Source organism: Aulonocara stuartgranti (genome assembly GCF_965226115.1).
Source record: "Aulonocara stuartgranti genome assembly, chromosome: 23".
Lineage (NCBI taxonomy): Eukaryota > Metazoa > Chordata > Actinopteri > Cichliformes > Cichlidae > Aulonocara > Aulonocara stuartgranti.
Genome location: NC_138958.1, coordinates 11,735,573 through 11,752,500, shown reverse-complemented (window position 1 = coordinate 11,752,500; position 16,928 = coordinate 11,735,573). Strand labels below are relative to the sequence as shown.

At 44.2% G+C, this 16,928-nt stretch overlaps 1 protein-coding gene across 2 annotated transcripts in view; it reads right to left on the bottom strand.

Moving 5' to 3' along the window:
* The window catches only part of ssbp4 (single stranded DNA binding protein 4), an 87,614-nt gene extending 71,196 nt beyond the window's left edge, over window positions 1–16,418 (bottom strand). The window contains exons 1-2 of one of the 2 annotated variants that reach the window (XM_082524044.1): window positions 16,153–16,418; window positions 3,361–3,433 (exon numbers count right to left, since the gene is read on the bottom strand). In XM_082524044.1, coding sequence (XP_082380170.1) covers window positions 3,361–3,433; window positions 16,153–16,208 — 129 coding nt within the window. In that variant the 5' untranslated portion in view covers window positions 16,209–16,418. The remainder of the gene's footprint in view (window positions 1–3,360; window positions 3,434–16,152) is intronic. The other variant, XM_082524045.1, reaches the window with a different exon arrangement.
* Window positions 16,419–16,928: the final 510 nt, after the last annotated feature.

Here is a 16,928-nt window from a genome sequence, read left to right as displayed (position 1 = left end):
TAAGGCACGAGAAAGTGGAAGGCCAACCTGCTGCGTTTGCTCACATACATCATTATTACTGTTACTGTCATTACGTGTCCGATTTAAGTGGAAACCTCAGAGGCTGAAAAAAGGAGTGCCAAAAACCGACCCCAAAAGCGAGCGAGTCTCCACAGACTCCTATATTAATGTAGCCAGCTTCCCAGCATCAGGGTTCACAGGTTTGTCTCTGTGAATAGTTTCACCTGCATGGTGTGACTTTAGTTTTTAAACAACTCAGACATTTTAGACACTGTTAAGGCTCAAAGTTAGGAAGGTAGACAGCAGCAGCTGATTTTAGCATTTAAAAGTGTGGCTATGCTTCACTAGACTTGTGTTGATAATGATGATGCAAACATTGTGCACGTGCCGTGGCTCTCTCCGTCACTTCTGTGGGTAAAGGAAGCTGGATGGAAACGCCTGACTAAATGACAGGATGTCATCACTCTAACAGACTGATGTTACGCAGGTCATGTGACTGACTCTCAGCATATATAGAGACTAAATAAACCTGAAGACGGGCTTGAAATACTCAAAATCTTTAAGCAGCACACCGATGCAGGCGCTACATTTAAGACAACTGGCATCAAACTGACTTGGCAGTCTTAGCGTGCGTGCCTCGTGGATATGTGGACTCTTCTGCGTGTCTGCCGTTTTAATCCCTGTCTGGGTAGATGTTTTAATTCCTGTTTGAGGCTGTTTAAACGTGTGTACGGATCCGTGTTTGTGTGCCTCGGGTTGCACGCGACCCAGAACTTCACCCCTTTCCAGCGGCTCACCAATAACACTCGATCTCTGGGAGAGGATTCACCCACAAGGGCTCTGAAATCAGCGAGGCTCGCTGCAGCTCAGCTACTTAATCTCTCTGTGCCGCTCCACCATCTCTACTTCATATTTCAGACTCCTGGTTGTTGGCAGCCGGGCCGACCTCCAGCAGCCCCGTCCACCCTGCTGCCTGCCTGCCTGCACGCTGGTGGAAGCAAAGGCAAAAAAGACCGATTATATCTGACCGATGCATCCGTGTTCCAGGAAAGGCGATGTGAGGTGGGTACGTGTGTGTTTTTTCATTGAAAAGCTCATCATTTTCAGCAGAGCTGGGAGTGATAAAACTTTTTTATTGATTTAAATGAGGGATTTTGATATTTTATATTGACTGTGACGGTTCTTTTACAGCTTATTTTTTCACCCTGGTCAAGTCAGACATTTTTCCTCCAAAAAACTGATGTTTGCTATTTTGAAAACTGATTTTGCGGTTTGTTTATTTTTGTATTCACTGTTCAGTGTTATAAATACGCTAAACATGCTATGTTTAGCGTAAAGTACCTAAACAAAGCTAATATTACCGACTGATACCTGCAGTCGGTCACATTTGATTTTCTAAGAACTACAGTTGACAGCATATACAAACAAAATAATAAAAAAAAAACTTTTTAACTCTATAACACTTTTATAACAAAAGAAACTGGAAACAGGTACAAATAATTATCTGATTTGGTCAGGTGCTTAAATCCGTTTCTAGTGCGTACAACAACATGTTAGCAGGGCTGCGAGTGTGCACGTGGCTTTTCTCCTGCACCGCTCTGCGCTTGTTGCCCATTCGCAAAACAGACCAGCTCGCATTCAGTTGGCTGTCACCAGTCAGCTGGAAATCGGCTGATTTCGGATGCTTAAGCCTCCTCGGAGACCATAAACCTCTGTTAGTGGATGTCTTCATTGAATTTCTCTTTTGGGCTGGGACTAATGTGCAGGAAGCCTGCTCTGAGGGTCAGTATCACAGATATGCAGCACACATGTGCACCAGCATCTCTACACGACTCCACCCTGACTTCATCTGATTAAACGACACATAAATCACGTCGGTATTAAAGTTGGATGATACAGGCCCGCCTTTGTTTGCCATTAAAGCCCTCTCTGCGTTGTGGACTGTATTAAGCGGAGATGAATAAAGCCAATGAGCAGCAGAGGTGTTCTCCTGAAGGAGGCCTGGACATGGGACCATTAGCAGGAAGGATGTACATTAAGGAAGAGGATGCAACACATTAGAGACCCTACCTCCTCGACAGTTCAAGGGCATAATATAAGGCTAATAAGTCTAGCAGACCTGAAACAAATGGTTAAGTTTGCAATTGTTTCCAATACTAAAGGTACGATTGGTTTAACTTGTTAAATGTCAGAATAGGACAGGAGCAACAGCACCAGCTTACAACATGTCAAACTGCTCCAATTTAACAGCTGATTAAACTGAAACTAATAATGAAGGGATGCTAATCACATTAAGAAGCCCAACTGACAGCATGTTTACATTGTCCCACATTAACAAACACTACAAAGTAGGGCTGCACGATTAACCGTTAGAAAATCGCGATCTCGATTCATACTTATGTGCGATCTCATTTCCAAATGACAACGATTTAAAAAAAAAAAAAAAAAAAAAAAGACGATTGTACCGCATTTTGATCCGGGACGTAATCTGCATGAAAACAAGCGCTCACTCTTCCTGCTCAACAAATGACAAGGGCGGAGCCTTATACCACGTGATACAGAAGCTGTGCCGTGTGATGCTAAAATTAGCAGGGAAAAAACAACGGAGAGCACGTCAGGGATGACGAGAAAGTGACAGGAGAAAATCCGTCCTGGTCAACCACCCAAACATCAATAACGGGAACCTTTTACAGCGCTTCCCTATGCACGTCGAACTCCCGCAGGCACAAAGAAATTACGGAGGCTATCACTTATCACCTGACCAAAGATATGGCTCCCATCAACACTGTGCAAAACGAGGGATTTAGGAAAATGATCAACACCCTAGACAAACGCTACACAGTGCCGTCCCGCTACTATTTTTCTATTGTTGCACTACCTGCTCTATACACACGGAGACGGAATTTCAAGCAGTATAACATTTTGCGGCAACAACAAAACGTGAGACATTTGTTGTTTTTATGTTTATTTATTGTTTTTATGTTCAGTCTCAACTGTTACGAAGTTGATGTGCAGTTAATAAGTGCAATAAATATTTATACTGGAAAAGAAAATCGTGAGAGAATCGTGATCTCAATTCTAAGCCAAAAAATCGTGATTCTCATTTTATGCAAAATCGTGCAGCCCTACTACAAAGTACTGCTGTTATTCAGCAACTATAAAACAGACACACACACACACACACACAGGACTAGGCTCACTAACATGTTCATGTTTTTACACTTTCTTAAAGTCGGGACCTCAGCTGCCTGCTCGAACACATAACAGCTCATAATGTGAATTCCATTCCTAGTCATACAATAGAGGGGGAATCACACTCATCCTCGCTGAACAGGAAGTCAAACTAAAAGAGCTTCTTACCTCTGACAGGAAGGTCTGTGCTGATTTCTGGGCACCAACATGCAGCAAATACTCGTACACATATAAAGCTAACCTGAAAAACAAGAGCAGAGACGAGAGGAGGAGTGAGCGCTGAGGATCACAGTGAGCGTTCATTCAGGAGGATTTCAAAAGTGAAGGAAAAGTCAAACGTTTGTGCACAACTGGCGGAAAATCATCGCCGTGTCATCTGAGATGGCGCTCGGATAAACGTGATTTTACAGTACAGATATCATATACACAGCGACAGGGTGATGAATGTTTGATGCGCAGGTTTCAGGATGACTGCTGCTGAGGCACAGAGAAAAACATGGATGAAGAATATCCTCAGACAGGACTCCCAGACGCGAACACACCCTTGTGGATTCTACGTGTTAGAAATGATAACACAAATCACTCTTTAAGAGACAAAAATGATTCATTAATATAAACAGCAATTAGTTTAAGACGGAAGCACAGCTGATAATTATTAGCAGCTTTTCAATCACCTGTGAGACAAATCTTAAATCAAATATTGCTGTCTAAGCTCGGTCCATTAAAAGAAAATCTTTTAGGATCATCCAGCTAAAAGAGTAGAAACACAGCTGCTGGAAATGGCTGAGGAGGCTCTGCAAACAAGCCTTTAATATTACACTTCTGCTGATATCAAAAATAGTGTATTCTTCTCACACTAAACAATAGACTTTATGTCCTCATATTTACACTTTGCAGCTCAGCCTGTATTCATCACCAAAGCTTTACTCACATGTCCTTTAGAGGGTTTCAGTGAGCAGGAGCCAATCACCAGGTAAAGAGGTGGGCTACACCTGCCAGTCAATCGTGTACGAAAAGACAGACAAGCTGTTCAAGCTCACACTCACACCTGCATGTGACATTTACCAATTAACACAGTCTGCATGTCTTTGTACTGATGGAGGCAACCAGAGCATCAGCACAGGGATAAAGACCCCAGTCAGCCGGCTGCTCCCAACCCAGAGCCTGCTATCTATGAGGCCTGATCACAAAGGATCAAACTACTGAGTTAAACTATTTATTCATGCACAGGAAAAAAAGAATAACGTTCGATTCTACTATTAATCTTTTTTTTAAAAATGCTGGTTCATGACTTTAAACAAGTCGTGCACATTTTGACTGCACAGTTTCCCACCAGTCACCAATAAAAACACACATTTTTTAACTTTTGCTGTAGAAAATGAATTCGGCTCGTGTGATGTGTCGATCCGAGAACCAGTAAAAGTCCGGTTGCCTAGCAACAAGATGGTGGGACTTCATAAAGTCATCGCTTCCCGCCAAGAAACTGTACGACACATTCTTCTTCTCCTTCCTCTCTTGGCTGCTCCCTTTAGGGGTCACCACAGCGGATCATCTGCCTCCACCTCCTCCCATCCCAGCATCCTCCTCTGTCACACTAATGCTCTGCCTGTCCTCCTTCACTACATCCACCCTCAGCATCCACCTTTTCTCCTCCACACACGTCCAAAGCGCCTCCGCCTCGCCTCTCTGACTTTGCCGTGTCTGGCCACCATCCTAGAAACCTTTGATTTCGGTCTTGCTGCTGTCCTTCTTTCACAAATCACCCCTGATACTCGTCTCCACCTGCTCCACCCTCCCCGCACTCTCCTCTTCACCTCCCTTGTGCTTTGGATAGCTAACCCCAGGTTCACTACCTCTGCTAGCATCCTCCCTGCTGCACACATGTACCATGCCTTGTTTCTGCTACTTTTTATTCCTCTTCTCTCCAGAGCATACCTCCACCTCTCCAGGCTCTTCTCCACCTGTTCCCTACTCTCATTACAGACCACAACCCATTTCCATATCTTCATGGTATGGCTCCTCAGCTTTATTCCACTGTAGTTACTACAGATCTGCTCTTGAAAATCGGCACCGGCACAGGTCTCCCTTCCTCGGCCATCCTCGCACTCTCACAGCTTGTGTCCTGAGTCTGTACGACACATTATCCTACTACAAACCACCATGTCCTCTTTTTACGTTAGCTTGTGGAACATTAGATTAAAACCATGTGATTTTTATTTGAGTTTTAGAGGTACTGACAGGCAAATGTTGCATTCTGTGGACAGAGCCAGGTGATCTACCTGCGCCTGCTTCCTGTCTTTATACAGGATAGTTATTCGTAGTAACTTTAAACCCATTATGAACATTTCCAGCTCTTAGATTTCAGTCAAGTGAATTATCACGATTCATAGTTCAAAAAAATATTTATCTGATACGGAGCGTCGACGCAGCCGCTCGGTTCATCCTCCGTGTGAAACAAGCCGGTTTTCCTGCTCACCCTTTAAGCCGACTCCTGATTGGCTTCCCGTGGTGATGCTGTGTATGCCTGAGATGACCACATTAAAGATATCCACTTTCACTGACATCACACAGAGGCGAGAGTAAAAAAAGCTCACGGTAACCTGAGCTTTTAGCTCACAGGGATCACTTGCACAACCTTAAATGAAACTCTGTCTGTGATTAATATGAGAATGTGCTGTGGTAACAGAATTAAACTGACAGAAAGTAAAGAAAAGCGTCTTAGCCCCGCTTCGATGCACAGATTTGAAAGTGGTATTGATCTTCTCAACTAGTTACAGCAGAGAAGGAAACAAACATATTTCTCAGTGGCTGCAAAGGACTTATTACAAACATAAATGTACTTTATATCATAAATAGCATCAGTTTTTAGAGACCAGCCAATTACTTTCTTTCTCTTCCCTTATTAACACTCATCCTACTGCCACTTGGCCAGACTCGCAAAACTCAGGTAAACAGTATTTACCAACATTATTATCACAAAGAACTCAAATACTGGCACCCACTCCCGGTTAGACAACAAATTCATCTGCATAAATCTGCATGGACGCACATGCTTCCCTCAGGTTCACCATTTCAGGACAAAAGCAAACTGCACTACTAAATATTTTTACTACGATGAAGAAGCGCGGACAGACGCCACACCATGCAGTCATCTATATTCAGCTCTCCCTGCTTCTACAGCACTGTGCGGGGAGGTGCTGCGCTTTTGTGTACGGTGGGGGCGATAGATTTTATGCTGATCACATGCATCAAGCCCAGACCAGACAGAGAGTTATGATGTTTGGGTTGTTGCTGGGTGATACTGAATGAATCAATAATGAGCCAGAACAGAGTTGAACAAGCTGACTCTTTATGTCTTTAAAGATGTCACTGCAGCGTCTTGAGAACTATCTGCTAAAGTGTTGCAGCTGGTCCAGACTAGTTTCAGCCAGACACGCGATGCCATCACCTGCGGTATTTCTAACATCTGAAACCATCCTATTTATGCCCATATCAGCGCCTAATGTAAACACACAGTTTAAGGAAAACATATATGTCGTGTGTATGTGTGTGTGGCTGTGTTTACATATCTTTGTAGGGACCAAGAATCAGAAGTTTGCTATGCTTGTGGGGACCAACAGCCCTTATAGGGACCAAAATCCCAGTCCCCATGAGTTTGAAGGCATTTTTGAGACTCAAATGTGGTTTTAGCATCAGGGTTACAATTAGGTTATGGTTAGGCTTAGGGTTAGGCATTAATTTTTGATAGTCAGGGTCAGGGTAAGCGGCTATGTGAATTAGCATTATGTCAATTAGATGTCCCCACAAAGATACGAAAACACGGTGTGTGTTTGTTTGTAAAGAGTCACATGTAGGAGCAAATTGTTTGTTGTTAATGTTTAATATTGATATCAGATGCAGCGACTGTTCTGCTGAAGTGCAAGTGATCAGCTCGGTGTTCAGGAAAATGCCCATCGCCTGTAACTAAGAGTCATCTGCGAAAATGTGCAGCAAAATCATTTTTATTTTTTAACAATTCAGAGGATTGTTGGCTCTAACATGACCCAGATTATGACTTTACCTTAAGCCGTGTTTCATTAGAACAGGATACGAAGAAAACGGCACTACTATGGTACTTATTTTAGTTTCATGTGAAATTTTTGTGCTTTTTAGCAAAAAATGTAAACTTCTAATGAGAAAGAGAAATACTATTTTCATCCAATAATAATAATATCTGGACGCTCCCTCTCTATCACACAGATATATTGTAATATAAAGGGTAAAGCATGTTTGGGCAGTGGAGCTGAATCAGTGTGTGGAGAAGGAGCTCCCCTGCCTGTTGTGTTTCGGAGGGTGGCGGGGTTATCTGTGATGGATCACAGTTTGTTCAGTGGCCTCCTCTCCACCACAGCTTCAACAGTGTCCAGTTTGCAGCCAATCACAGAGCACAACAGGCCTTGCTGCAAACCTCCATCATTTTGCTGCCCACACTGAAGGATCTCAGGAATCAGAGCCTGCTCGTCCTCTCTTCATATACAGCCTTCCGGTTCACTTTATTGCACGGTAATAATCACAGCAATCAATTTTTTAAACACAGAAAGCTTTGTAAGCTTCTTGTTTTTAGCCAAGAGTAACGACTGCAGCTTTGGCACGTGGAGCTAATCACGAAAATATGCAATAATGTGAAAACGAGCTGCTACAGAAACACTGATCACTTTAGTTGGAGCATCAAACACCAAAATGACTCCTTTGGCACGGGCGTCAATAACGTATGTAAAGCTCGAAAGAGTTATGTTGTTAATTATTTGAGCATTTAAACCAGCAGTGGCCGACGCGCTCCTCCAGTCAAAGTCTCAGTCGTGTGGGAAAGGACTCACGTGGAAGCAGCTAACCAAAGCCAACTCATGTCGCCTGTCCTTTTTCTCACATCTGCATTTTGGCAGCTGCACATTTAGAGGATGCCATTTGAATTCAATTCAATTTAATTTGATTTATACAGTGCCAAATCACAACAGCAGTCGCCTCAAGGTGCTTTATATTGTAAGGTAGACCCTACAATAATACATACAGAGAAAAACCCAACAATTATATGATCCCCTATGAGCAAGCACTTTGGTGACAGTGGGAAGGAAAAACTCCCTTTTAACAGGAAGAAACCTCCGGCAGAACCAGGCTCAGGGAGGCGGGGCCATCTACCGTGACTGGTTAGAGTGAGAGAAGGTATGCTAAATAATGAATCGCAATGAAACTGTACTTGCAGTTTAGCAAGGTTCAACAAGCGACCCTGTGTTAGATTTGTATTGTTGATTGTCATTTATGCTTAGAAATATTTACTTATATATGCTTAGAGTTTTGTAATTAGTTGTAGATTGGTTTAGGTTTTGATCCTTGATAGTCTGCAAACTTTGTGTGTATTAGACAGCACTTTGGGAGCATGAGAGGTCATACCGTGTCTTATTGTTTTATGGTAGGATTAACGTAGTTGCGTCTGTTCTAGTCTAAGTGCTCTTTGTTTAGATGAACTGCAGGACTTCCTCACCGTGTTATCTAGGATGAACCATATAGGGTGAGGGGGAGGCTACCCTCTTCCTGACCAAGGATGTTTGACCCTTTGATCAGCAGTCCACACACACACACACACACACACACACACACACACACACACACACACACACACACACACACACACACAGGCAAGGTACTCTTTGTGTGTATGTAGACGTCATATGTTAATGAACTTATGCATATTCATGTAACCTCAATAAAAGAACAGTGGTACGGGAGAACGGACGAGAGCAACTGGGGTCAAGCGAAGGAACGGTGCCTGTCCGGTTCTCACCCGTGCACGAGAAACATGAAGAAGCTTGCCTACTTGTGTCTTGCTTTGCAGTGTAATTATATTGTCTTCAACGTTCCAGCGGATGGGTTCAAGCTACAAACTAGGGGTGGGCGATATGACCCAAAATTCATATCTCGATATTTTTTAGCTGGATGGCGATATAAGATATATATCTCGATTTTTTTTTTAAGCCATAAAGTAAGAACAAAAAGAGAGTTCTTAGTCAAAGCTGTGTCCCAGATGTCACACAGGCACTTTTATTAACATACAGCACAGATGTACATGAAAAATTACTCAAAATTAAATTATGAGCATTCATTAAATAATAATGCTCCATAAATAAAAGAAAACAAGGTTGTTTTTGTGCTAAACAAAGAGCTCACAATTGTGCAGTCAAAATGTAAACTAAAAGACGCTGAGCGTAATAACAAAGACAGACAGATTTCACAGCTGCTCTGTTCCCAAGTTTTACTGCGTGACTGACAGCCTGGAGTTTGAAATCCACTTCATAACCACGTCTCTTACAGGTGCCATTTATGGTCCTTATACACACACAATACGGTAATATTACGTTGATGCACAGTACGTATCACTCCGCGAAGCTCCTCGGTAGCCGTAATGCGCCGACAATCTATCAAGCGGTGCAGCTCCGTAGCTTACCAAAGTCGTACTAAAACATTTTTTGACAGATTGCTGAGCGCCGTGTACCACATAAAATCGGTTCGCGGCCATCAAGCACAACCAGAATTCATACATAAGGCGCGCTATCAACTTTTGAGAGAATGAAAGGATTTTAGGGTTAGCGCTGTTAGCTCGTTAGCGCGGTTAGCTCGTTAGCATGTTTAGCTCGTTAGCACGTTGACGCCGTCCAGCCCCACGCATGGGGCGATGCGCAGTAACTCGTTAACGGAGATTTGCCGTGTCCGTCTTGTCGCTGCCTGCACGTGAAGCGATGGGGTAGGAGGGGGAGTTGTCTTCAGTGAAGGCGAGGCGGAGTAACGTTGCGTAGAGACAAAAGTGGACGAAAGAGAGGCAAACTTGCGGCTCCACAACTATAATTATAACGTAACATAGACTATATCGATATAAAGGATATTGTCACATCTTATATCTCGTATAAAAATATATCGATATGTTTTAAAAACTCGATATATCGCCCAGCTCTACTACAAACCTATCACCCTGTCTCCTAAAAATGACGTTCACGCGACATTAAACTACATTCTCAGTGATGTTTCTGTGGGACAGCTAATACTGCTCCCACCTAAAAGTTTAAAAGTGCATAAACAACAGGACTTTCATACAAAAGAAAAGGGTTCGACTCCTGTATCCTACCGATGTTCTGGCACATTTGTATTTTCTGTTTTTAAACTTGAAATTGTGCCTTCATTGCTCTTTAGTTTTATTTTCGCTCACTGTTTGTTTAGAGTTGGGACACAGCAAAAGATCATAGGTCAAAATAGACCCTTTCACAACCTCCTAAGAAGCTGCTCCATTTTACGTCAGCAGCAGAGCAAGAAAACAAAAATAGGTCTTCCTCAAAACAAGAAGACGGGACTGCCACATGTTGTAACGTTCAAAATCAACCCTGCCTTTGCAGTGCGAACACCCAGCAGCAGGCGCCAGGTCCTATATGCTGCACCTACGCTGTACAGGATCGAACAGATTCCCATGAGCACTGCGCCGATGAAATTTTCATGGCAGAGTCTGGTGTGATCTGAGGGGCTCCGTGCCCCAGCGATGGGCACCTGCCCTGGCTGCAATGCATTATTTAAAAACACTCATTCAATCCAGGCTTCAGGGGACACCTTTTGTTACCCTGTCAGAACCAGTAAGTGTAACCCGGCTGAGGAGGAGACATTTTTGCAAGCTGGTGGAGCAGAGCTTGAGGAAGAACAGGTAGATAAAGTAGGCGTGAGGGGGGTTAGCTGTGGCAGAGGGAAACTGAAGGTCAGGGCCTCGGCTCTTTGCTCTACGGACAGCACCGGTGAGAACGCTTCCCCGTGACCCCTGCTCCGGTTACACGTGTCAGTCAGGAATAAAAGGTGAGATGCTTACGAGACAAAGCACGAGCACAAACAGCCCTCTCCTCAGCTTATGCGCCCTCTGAAGAGGTTCACAAAGGAAATTTAACAGAAAAAACAAATTGCTGATGCAAATTAGTCGATGAGACATGGGAGATCAGTCTGAGTGGGAGGAAGAACATCTGACCTGTGCTTTGACTGCCGACTAAATATCAAGGCCCGTCACGTAAAGTGTGTCAGGCTGTATTAAAAGAGCCACAAAGCCAACTGGCAGAGCATCTGTCTCGTCCTCATCTTCTTTATCTTAAGACGCAAAATGATTCATAACAATTTTTAAACCATAAGCAGCTCCAAAGGAGAAGAATGAAAACCCTCTACAACATCGCTTCTGATCTTCCCTCCTTTCTCGTTGCCAACGTCACGCAAGCAAACTAAGACTTCGCTCCATGTCCACACATCAAGGAGATCTCTCCCACTGTCACGTCCCCGGGAAACACACACCTGACATTTAGCCCCAGGCTGTCCCAGCTCGCCTCAGGAGACAAGGGCATCTCGGCTGAGTTTAGCGAGCTAAAACACAGACAGTTAGCAAATTAACTCTCATGTCTTTGTTTCAATAATTCAGCAGCGAGAGCGGCGGCAGGCCAAGGAAGGAAGCGATGGAGGATGAGGCAGGGCCTCTAACTGCATCTGCTTTCACATACATGCCTTTTAGAAACAATAAATACTGATTTTAAAGCGCGACGGGATAAATATGAAACATTTACACCCAGCATATAAACACAGTACGGCTGTGCCCGGTGTGGATGCAGTGATGTATCACTTAAAGGTGAATGAGAGGGTGGATGCCCGTTTGAGACATCCGTGATAGAGTGAAGCTGTTTCACTAAAGCTTATTCCCGCTGCGCAGCGGCTGTGTATATTTTTTGGGCTCAGTTATGGCATTTCCTTTGTCAAAACAAATCAGCGTCACCGAGCATGTAAACAGCAGTGGCTTTAGCCATGGGTTAATCCACACATTGTTAGACAAACACAAGCACACATGAAGCCTCCGCTCTCCCTCTCGGCTCTGTGATGTTACCTGCTGACAGAATCACGTGGAACTTTTCTCAGAGTTTAATAGTAAAACTGGATTTTTAACCCACAAAAGCCGTTTTTAGGTGAAAGAGGCAGACGAGAGCGATTGACTACCATCCTCAGCAGGTAATGAGGACGATAACATGATGCAACTTCAAAAAGGAGCTTTTGTTTTGTAACCGACGTATGTTTAGGAACACACAGAGCCTCGTTTGCTCAATCGAGGCTTTTTCCCGTGTGCTAATAAAAGGCGCGCACTTCTCATCTGTGTGCTCTGTTGCCAAACTGATTAACAACTTCAGGCACGTAGCTTCAATATTTATACTCTCTTCTTTATTTCAAGTGAGAAAACTAGCAAATTTGTGCGGATGCACCAGAAGCAGCTGACGAAAGGCGGCATTAATTGACTGTTGACATATCTGAATGAAAGCACAGTCAGCCAAAGGGTGCTGAGGGTAAATCGAGGGCTTCTTTACTTTTAGAGCAGTGTTTCTGCTTGTGTTAGCGCACAGCTCTTTATGCTTCCTTCAAAAGGCTAAAATGCAGATGGCAGAGCCATCTGTGTAGAATCAAAACCATGCATTCAGACCTGAAGATCCCCATTAAAGTGCATGTAAATACATGGGAGGAGTCGGGGGAGGAGCAGAGGATGTAAAGAAACCCATGTTCAAAACAAACTGATTAACTTTACTCTTGAAGCTCTTTCCCCGCATAAATCCAACAGCACTCGAAACCACACGGACAAACCGAGGATTAGAAAACAAACGCGAGGAGCAAGTTCTTTTAGAAACCAAACACGAGTTTACAAAAGAAGAAAATCAATAAAAATAAGGTGTGGCGTCGATCTGTGAAACATTTTTGTGAATGGCGCCTTTAATTAATGTGCTGGCTCCATCAGCGCACAATTCAAAGAGGTTCCAGTTACATAGGAGACATTAATACGGAAGCTTCTGTGTCACTCCCGTCCAAATTAAATTAAATAAAACACTGAAAAGTGCAGAGAATAATTAATTTCTCTGGCTGTGAGGGCACCGGTTCCTCCTCCACCTTTATTAGTATTAGTAGCTTGTTTTCGCTTTACAAGACGCCTCATCACAACAACGTTTCTCAAGGATCTGCAAAGAAAACACTCTCCCCCCCTCATTTCCTGCTACCTGTGATCTCAAGACAGCTGTATGGTGAGGCCTTGGTCGTGCAGCGGAATCCACAAAAGTGAGAAACGCTCGTGTGACTGTTTCATGTTGCATTTCTGAGCAAACGGGCTGGATTCGAGCCTTGGCTTCAAGGCTGTGACGGAAATAAAAAGCACACTGTACATATGTCACAACACAATTAACAGCAAAACTAAGAGTGCATGCTGGAACATTTTGTGTAGTGACCCTGAGAGCTACTGTACATACCTGCAGCGTTCAGTACTGTAAATACAGAGCAGCTTTATTAAACACTTCATCAAGAACAAAACCTCACAAGTCCTTCGGTAAATGAAGCACTGCTTTCTAAGTTAGGCTGCCACCTCGGTATTGAAGCGTGCTCCCAGTTACAGGCCCTTTTTAGGCTTCCTAAACAGTGCGGTGTAAAAAATTTGTGATTGTTTTGGTTCCATTATTTCCAGTGTGAGGTTAATCCCTGAAAAGCTCCAGCAGCTGGCCATCACCACATTTGTGACACCCCACAGGAAGAAAACATGCTGTCGATTTTAAATTATGCACGTGCACATGCGTGAAACGTTTTAGGCACAAGACAAGGAAGCAGTTTAATAAAACACAATATAAACTTATGAGTAAATAGTCCCTCTATAACTTCTTCCCCTGGTGTAACTTGCGTGGCCTGCCCACAGTCATGAATCGTCCAATTGCTCTCAGCTACACAAGGAAAACATGCTTTGAACTAATTACATTTTTCTCTGGCCTTAAATATGTGATCTGATGTTCCTCTGCAGATTTGTGTGTCAAATCTAAGAGCCGTGCAGCTCCTTTAAAATCAAAAGGACACAAAAATAAAAGTGGGGAAACGTTCACACTTTATTATGATTAGAGCTGTTGAACAAAACCAAGAGCGTAAAGTCATATTATTCCTTTATAGATTACCTAACTGAGCACATCACACCATAATCTTCTACGCAAGAGCTGGAGCTGTGACGCCACACTGCACGCCTGCTTTAATAAGATACGAGCCCATCCGGGATGCCCTCTGTTTAATATCTGAATATGTAAAGAGTCGTATGAATATGTAAATATGAATATGAGGCAATTCAGTGATGCATTGAGGCAGCTGTTGCGAGCTCTACACTTACAAGGAAACATGTGTTGGCCCTGCAGGGCAGGTTAGGGTGACAAGACAGGTGAGCAGAGAGGGCAGGCGTCATCTGTGATGTGTGGACAACACCTGTAAGCCTGTGACATGCCGAAAGGACGCGAATATACACAGAGACGTAAAGAAAAGGTGGGAATAAATGCAGAAAAACAAACTCAGAAATGCGGTTATTCACAAGCAGCCTTAACGCAGCAGCATTCATCATTTCCAGCTCTCCAAAGACTTGTATTTCTTATGAGTTCAATTATTAATCTCCTCCTACACTATCATTTGAAATACATGCTGCCTCTGCACTGATTTCACTCCCAATAACACACGGAGCATAATCCACAGTCCCCGAACAAGCAACGGGAACACAGAACTCAAATGATAGATGGCTTTCAGCGTATTGTAAATAAACTAATGAAGCTGAGCCACACAAACAGGTGTAAACGCAGCCTCGGCGTCTGCTGGCGGTTCATGTGCAATATTAAAGCATCATATGCTGGTTCAAAGGTCACCCTGCCTGCTGTTCATGAAAACCACATGGGACTGTTTTCATTTAGGATTCACTCCTCAGCACACACACACACACACACACACAGAACTGCTCAATTTTCCAATAAACTGATGGGAATTCAGAGTGAAATCAAAGGCTTGTGGCACAAGGCATGCACAAAGTCGTATTCGAGGAAGCTTCCACTAAGCACATAAGCGAGCCACATCTCTAGGAGGCTTAATCAATTGAATATGACACGGCAATGCATCAAAAAATACAAGAGAGTCTCTAAAGAAATTTGGCTTCTATTACAGATGCATGAGGTGCAGCGGAACAGCACAGCCTCCCAGGACCTGACAGTGTTTTTAGATTACAATTGCATCCCAGCAGGGATCCCTACACTCTTCTAACCTCAGACTGTTTAGTGCTTAAAAATAGCTAATGATGATAAAACATAGCTCTGATCTAAAGTGCTTTGATGCAAAGAGGGTCCAACTCTTTGAAAGACATGCTCCAGCTTAGCAGGGACATAAAGGAGAGAGGGCGGCAGCCTCCCATCCACCAGAGACAGGGGCATTTAAAAGTTACACTGGCTTTGTGTAGTGAGCTCAAATCCTGGAAGGATGCACAGGCAAGGAGGACGATGTGGACAAATAATAAGGCACAGCAGAAATAAGCAATAAACAAAATTCTAATCATTTGTCCAATATTATGTGTTCACACAATAACAGCGCAGACTTCAGCCTAACGTTCCTCGGCGTCCTGCAAGAAGCAGCAGTTCAACATTCAGGCTCTGCTCCCCGTGACTGCAAAACTTTGGCCCCGCTCACTGAACTTTCCCTGCGTGGACCCGGCTTCACGCCTCGGGACCCCGCAGAGCAGGCAGCCCATCCCGCCCCTTGCTCCTGCCCCCTCCAGAGGAGCAGGAGCAGGCTCCTCTCCACGCGCGTGGAAGTTCTGATGCCGAGAGCCGCAACAAAGTATCAGGACGGAAAGGAAACGGCAACAGTGTCGCTCCCCACGAGTGACAGAAGTGTGCGCACGGCAGCCGTGTTTCAGACACAAACACGCAAACTGGAGCCACAAGCAAAGGAAAAAGTTTATCGCGCACCTCCGAGGGGGTCACGGGGAGGAGGGAGGAAAGAGTAGAGCGGCTCCTGTGAAATTACCCTCGCTACTTTACAAAGTTGTGCCGCTCGCTCCTCCGCGCGCTCACACACACACACACACACGGCGGCTCGGTCACTTACTTTTCTCGCGCCTGGCTGTCGGAAGGGACGACGGCTCCTTTACCTTTGGCGTACATGCTGCTTCTGTTTTAAGACTTTTGCCCCACTCAACACCTGTCAAAGAAAGCAGCCAGCAAAACGCTCCATCTCCATAGCTACCCCTTTAGTGTTTTTACTCCCCCCTTCTCCTCCCCCTCCTCCTCCTCCCTCCTCCTTCTCTCTCCTCTCCCTCCCTCTCTCTCTCTCTCTCTTTTTTTTTTACATCTCCAACATTGGCCACAAATCAGGCACAGTTTCTACTGGGGGGGACTTGAAACCGTCCTCCGTTGGATTTTTTTCCCCTCCTCAGCCGCTGTTCCGCAGGCCTGCTCTTCCTCCCTCTGTTAAGCAAACGGTGGGGGCTCCTTAAAGGGAAACACACACTTCTTGTTTGCGGACCGCAGGAGGAGAGAGGAGGGGGAGATGGGAAATGCACGCTGGCGAGGACTTTGCTCTGTGGAGCAAGGTTTTTTTTTTCTCCTTTCTTCATCCCGTGAATTTAAATGTCAGTGCCCACTTCTAGCGCTTTCGCACCTTTACCTGTCGGTTATTTGTTTTAAACGTGGATTGTGTTAAAGATGGATGGAGGTGTTCTGAAAGGTGAACCCAAAGAGGAGCCAGCAGGGGGCGTCACCTCTAGTTATTTAAACACTGCTCGCTTTATAGAAGTCTATGGAGGGAAAGGTCGTCCATTACGTCCAAAGTAAACACTTTTTCATAGAGCTTTTGGGCTTAGTCCACAGTTTCGGGTCATATTG